Raw genomic sequence first — 6,000 nt, 5'->3', positions numbered from 1 at the left:
GAAAAATAATGACAGAGAATAGAACAAGGATGGACAATTCAACCCTTAACTCAACAATGAGTAGATGAGTGTTATGTGTGTGTATATGTGTAAATAAATGAACACTGAAATTCAAGTATTTCTCTTATTTATATATATATATATATATATATATATATATATATATATATATATATATATATATATATATATATATATATATATATATATAGCTAGAATTCACTGAAAGTCAAGTATTTCTTTTATATATATATATATATATATATATATATATATATATATATATATATATATATATATATATGTGTGTGTGTGGGTGTGTGTGAAATACTTGACTTGGTGAATTCTAGCTGTAAATATACTCCTCCCCTCTTAACCACGCCCCCACCCCCAACCGCGCCCCCCACCTCCCGAAATCGGAGGTCTCAAGGTTGGCAAGTATGGTGAAACAGCACGGCTGTATGATCAGCTCCCATTTCCTCACACAGTGCAGAGAATAGTCGTGCTTTCAGTGGTCGTGTTTTGAACAAATTTACCGCGCTCACATCTGTTAAAACCTCATTGAGTTCGGGGCTGAGCTGCCTTGACGCGAGTGCTTCCCAGTGAATGACACAGTGTGTCCAATGCGCATTTGGCGCAACCCTCTTTATTAGAGCCTGCAGCTTGTTTCTTGACCCTGCCATGGTCATTGCGCCATCAGAGCAAAAGCCCACACAGTTTTCCCATTTAAGGTCGTGTTCTTTGAGGAAACTGTCCATTATCTTGAACAGCTCATCAGCAGAGGCTCTATTTTTGATGTATTTGCAAAACAGCAAATCCTCGCACAGTGACTCGCCATTCACAAAGCGGACGTATGCGATGAACAGGAAGTCTTTATTGCTGTCAGTAGCTTAAGCTACTGCAATATTCGTCCACTTGTAAAGCAAAACGACTTTATTTTCATTTGTCTCTGAGTTGTTCCTCAAGATCACTTGCAATGTCGCATATACGTCTCGCAACTGTGTCGTTTGACAGTGGGACAGCTTTTCATTTTGCTGCGCTTGTCTCGTCAAGTTTTTCCGCTTAGCCCCGCCCCCATTAGTTACTGTTGCTATGTCTGTCAAACTTTTGCTCCTACCTAGAAATGTAAAGCCTACAGGAAAAATAAGTAATTTACATTTATTTATAAAGCGGATTTCACAGACAGAATCACAAAGTGATTTACAGTGTGTATAGAAAATGAAAGCATAGTAAAAAAAAAAAAATCTAAAAAAAAAAAAAAAAAATTAAAGTGAAATTCCCTCCCGTTTCTCGCGCCCCACCTGTCATGTCTCTATTCCCCACAAGAGGGGTGCGCCCCACACTTTGAGAAACGCTGAGTTAAGTTAAAGCACCACTGATAGCCACACACACACACACACACTAGGTGTGGTGAAATTACCCTGTGCATTTGACCTATCCCCTTGTTACACCCCCTGGTAGGTGAGGGGAGCAGTGAGCAGCAGCAGTGGCCGTGCTCGTAAAACATTCCATTGTAAATTCCCAGCAATTTAGTGGCTTATTTACTTTTTACTTTTTAAATGATATCTCAATTCTGTACACTGCTGCTGGAATTTTAATTTTCCTGAGGGAACTCTCCCAAAGGAATTAATAAAGTACTATCTATGTATCTAATTGCATCACTTTCACAGTAACATTTACAGAAATTACTTGTGATTTTACAGCTGTTATTTTCGAGTTAATCACAGTATTTGAATGCAGAATTACAGTGCCCTGCTAAAAGTGAGTACCACTGATAGTCACACACACACACTAGGTGTGGTGAAATTACCCTCTGCATTTGACCCATCCCCTTCTTCCACCCCCTACGAGGTGAGGGGAGCAGTGAGCAGCAGCATTGGCCACATGTCAGGTTCAAACACTGATGACATCTATTAAACGAGACAAGAAGCAAAGAAATAAACATAGACAGGGTTCAATTTTGCTCAATTTGAGGAGAAACGTGTCGACCTGTAACCTCTTAGTGTCACCCACGCTCTAACGGAAAAAGGTTCACGTCTCCTCTTTTATTTGGATATTCCCTGTTTACATAACAACAGCTGTTTCTAAAGAAATGGGGTGTATGTAAACAGCCATTGTTTTCGATCACATTAACACAAAAGAAAAAGATGCCTCGGGCTTGGACTGGTCCTGGATCGAGCTTGGGCAGGTCTTGGATCACAATAGATAACCCCTCCCCTCCCAATGTACACAATGGAATTTTACAAGCCTTTGGCTTGGTACAACAAAGACAGCTTCCGTCTGTTCACTGGGAACTCGGAGAACGGAAGGTTTTTTGATAATTTACATACAATTTTTCTGACACCGCGCTCGGGAATAATTTTGGTGATTTAACCCCCAATTCCAACCCTTGAAGCCGGAGGCAATGGGTCCCATTTTTATAGTCTTCGGTATCACTCGGCCGGGGTTTGAACTCACGACCTACCTGTCTCAGGGCGGACACTCTAACCTGTACCTGAGTTACAGTAAATTGCCTGTACTTTTTAAATATTTACTGTGAAAGTAATGCAATTATTAACCAGTGTTTTACTGTGAAACAACAGATAATGAATTGAATTTACGTGGACCCCGACTTAAACAAGTTGAAAAACTTATGTGTTACCATTTAGTGGTCAATTGTACGGAATATGTACTGTACTGTGCAATCTACTAATAAAAGTTTCAATCAATCAATAATTGCTGTGAAATATGAGAATACCTTCATTTTTATACAGTCATTCGTTGTAATGTTACACCGTATTTTACTGTGAAATAATATTGCTTTGAAATCCTGGTAAAAACTTTTACAGTGCAACCTAAGAGCCACGTTTTATTTGACATTTTAACTGTCACGGATGTAAAAAAAATATATATATATATATAATAATAAAAAAAAGAAGTTAAGCACTGTAAAATGAGACAAAAACACATTCCAACTCGTCGCCCTACAGGTAGAGGCATTTTATGACGGTATACTGCCATCTTGTGGCGATTTATAAGTACTGCTGGGACTGAACAACCCACTTATACAAAGTTGCTGCATTCTTTCAAGTTAGTGTCACGTATGTTCAACGTGGCACCATCCATCCATCCATCCATTTCCTACCACTTGTCCCTTTTGGCACCACACTGCAAAAACTGAAATGTAAGTAAGATTAAATATCTCAAATAAGGGTGATATTTGCTTCTTTTCTGTCTGATAAGATAATTCCTCTCACTAAGCAAATTTTATGTTAGAGTGTTTTACTTGTTTTAAGTGTTTTGGTCCTAAATGATCTCAGTAAGATATTACAGCTTGTTGCTGAGATTTTATGACCTATATTGAGTAAAAAATGCTTGAAACTAGAATATCAACTGATGCAAAGCTGTGTCATTAACACTCACAAGTATAAAACTACTTTTTTAAAGTAATAATTTCTTACTTCAAGCATGAAAAAAAAAAATCATGATGCCGAGCGCATATCATTATGTCAAGATAATGGCACTAGCATTTACTTAATTTAGGAATATTTTTCAACATATTGAGCAAAAAGGTCTCTTTTTTTTCTACTGAGAAAAGTGCACTTGTTATTAGTGAGAATATACTTATTTTAAGGTATTTTTGGGTTCATTGAGGTTAGCTAATTTTACTTGTTTTGGAAAGTCTTGACAAGCCGAATTTTCTTGTTCTATTGGCAGATAATTTTGCTTAGTTCAAGTAAAATACCCCTCATTTTTGTATATTTTTTTCTTGTTTTTGAACACTGACTTTTTGCAGTGCAGTTTGGTCAAATTGACGTTGCATTAACTGTGTCGCAGCACCAGTCCATTTTTGATTCTATGGTTATCATCACACTTTTTCCTCTCTGTCCGCCCTTCTATGGACGGTTTGTTTGACATATTTTTACATGCATTTTTCGGACGAGCTGTACATAAATGTCAAGGCTTTTTGGTGTGGATTTCATGCCAAACGGGCACACATTTGGACAAGAGTACCGTATTTTTCGGACTATAAGTCGCAGTTTTTTTCATAGTTTGGCCGGGCTCCAGTGCGACTTACATATGTTTTTTTCCTTTTTTATTATGCATTTTCGGCAGGTGCGACTTATACTCCGAAAAATACGGTACTTTTTTTTTTTTTTTTGGACAAGAGTACTAACCTGGACGCCTGCACCAAGCAGAACAGTCAGCTAGCCTGCAGGAGGGCCACCACCGTCACCCGGCCCATGGCCTCCCTCATGGGCTCCACCGCCCCGATCTTCCAGCCGGGCGGGGGCTGACATCGCGGCCCGCCCCCCTCGCTCTCCGCCCCGCCCCCTTGGAGCAGGCAGAGAGCGAGGAGCAGGCTGAGGCAGGTCCTCATACCTCCTGCGCCTCTTCACCGGCCCCAATCTGTTTGGAGCAGTCGTATCAAACGTCTTACACGAGTTTAAACTAACTTGTTTTTGTAAAAAAAAAAAAAAAAAAGTGTGTTATTGCTGTGCAAATAATGAGCACACATGCACACCCAAAGAAACATGAACTTTTTTTTTTAAAAACATCCCCAGTTTACACATTTTTCTAACCCCAAACTGATGAATGCAATTACAATTAAAGCAAATTGCTCACTTAATGCAACAAAAGCTTGTATTGCTACGTCAAGTCTTACCTGTTAGTTGGAAGGCTGCCTCTGCACAGCGTTGAGTTGCAGGCAGCTCCTTCAACAAAAACAAGTCTGTCCTCAGACGCTCCCCCTCCTTTTTATACTGTGGCTGTTTTTGTCAGTCCAAAAGGGAACAAAGGTCACACAGAGATTTTTTTTTTTTTTTGCTGATCCTCCCTTTTCATTTTAACTTTATATAAGCACCAGTTTATAGGTTAATAATGTTTGTTGGCTTGCAGCACAATTTACATAAGAAGGTGTTTATTGTCATGCATGCACTCTGCTTTAAAGTTGATAAGGAATGCTTTAATATTTTGATGTTTAATAGATGCACAGATTTGTCAAAACAAGTTGTGCAATGCCTTTTTGGCGAGAGAGGTTTACTGGAAAAAAACAGAGGTTGGAACTTTGGTCAGTGGCCAGGATATTTTGGAGCAAAGTCAATGCAAAGTCACCCCATTCAGCATGCAAACTTGCACTTATTGAGGTATTTTTTTCTGCGTTTTGAGGGTGAAAATTTATATTTTATGTAAGAAAGTAATATGTTAGAGTTTTCTTTGTTTTTTTTACTGCCTCAGCATTAAAAAACATTTTTAAAAAACAATAAAATTACCAGGTAATGGATATCCCAGGAGAGCCCAACTTTGAAGCAATGGATGGAAATCACAATGGACATATATAAAATGGAGAAGATAACTGCCTTTATTAATTATAAATTGGAGAAATTTACTTCATACAGGGAAAACTGGGTCAATTATGTCACGCTCCACAAGCCTGACTTTAATTGTTCGAATTAATGATTGTACTGCTTAAAATTTTTTTTAAAAAAAGATTAGTCCCTATATGTTTATATGTATTTATGTTTATATATATATATATATATATATATATATATATATATATATATATATATATATATATATATATATATATATATACTGACTCAAACATATTAAAGAATTGTACCCCTAATGTATTAGGGGTGTGGGAAAAAATCGATTCGAATTCGAATCGCGATTCTCACATTGTGCGATTCAGAATCGATTCTCATTTTTGAAAAATCGATCCAACAAAACAATACAAAGAAATACCATAACAATACAATCCAATTCCAAAACCAAACCCGACCCAGCAACACTCAGAACTGCAATAAACAGAGCAATTGAGAGGAGACACAAACACGACACAGAACAAACCAAAAGTAGTGAAACAAAAATGAATATTATCAACAACAGTATCAATATTAGTTACAATTTCAACATAGCAGTGATTAAAAATCCCTCATTGACATTATCATTAGACATTTATAAAAAATTTAAAAAAAAAGAATAGTGTCACAGTGACTTACACTTGCATCGCAT

The 6,000-nt window shown here is 37.5% G+C and overlaps 1 protein-coding gene across 1 annotated transcript in view; it reads right to left on the bottom strand.

Moving 5' to 3' along the window:
- selenop (selenoprotein P) overlaps nt 1–4,808 on the bottom strand; it is a 15,113-nt gene extending 10,305 nt beyond the window's left edge. The window contains exons 1-2 of the mRNA XM_061928924.2: nt 4,646–4,808; nt 4,158–4,389 (exon numbers count right to left, since the gene is read on the bottom strand). Of these exons, the coding sequence (XP_061784908.1) occupies nt 4,158–4,360 (203 nt within the window). The 5' untranslated portion in view covers nt 4,361–4,389; nt 4,646–4,808. The remainder of the gene's footprint in view (nt 1–4,157; nt 4,390–4,645) is intronic.
- Nucleotides 4,809–6,000: the final 1,192 nt, after the last annotated feature.

The sequence above is a fragment of the Nerophis lumbriciformis genome, linkage group LG33 (assembly GCF_033978685.3).
Source record: "Nerophis lumbriciformis linkage group LG33, RoL_Nlum_v2.1, whole genome shotgun sequence".
In the NCBI taxonomy this organism is placed as follows: domain Eukaryota; kingdom Metazoa; phylum Chordata; class Actinopteri; order Syngnathiformes; family Syngnathidae; genus Nerophis; species Nerophis lumbriciformis.
This window is presented reverse-complemented; position numbering and strand designations above follow the sequence as displayed.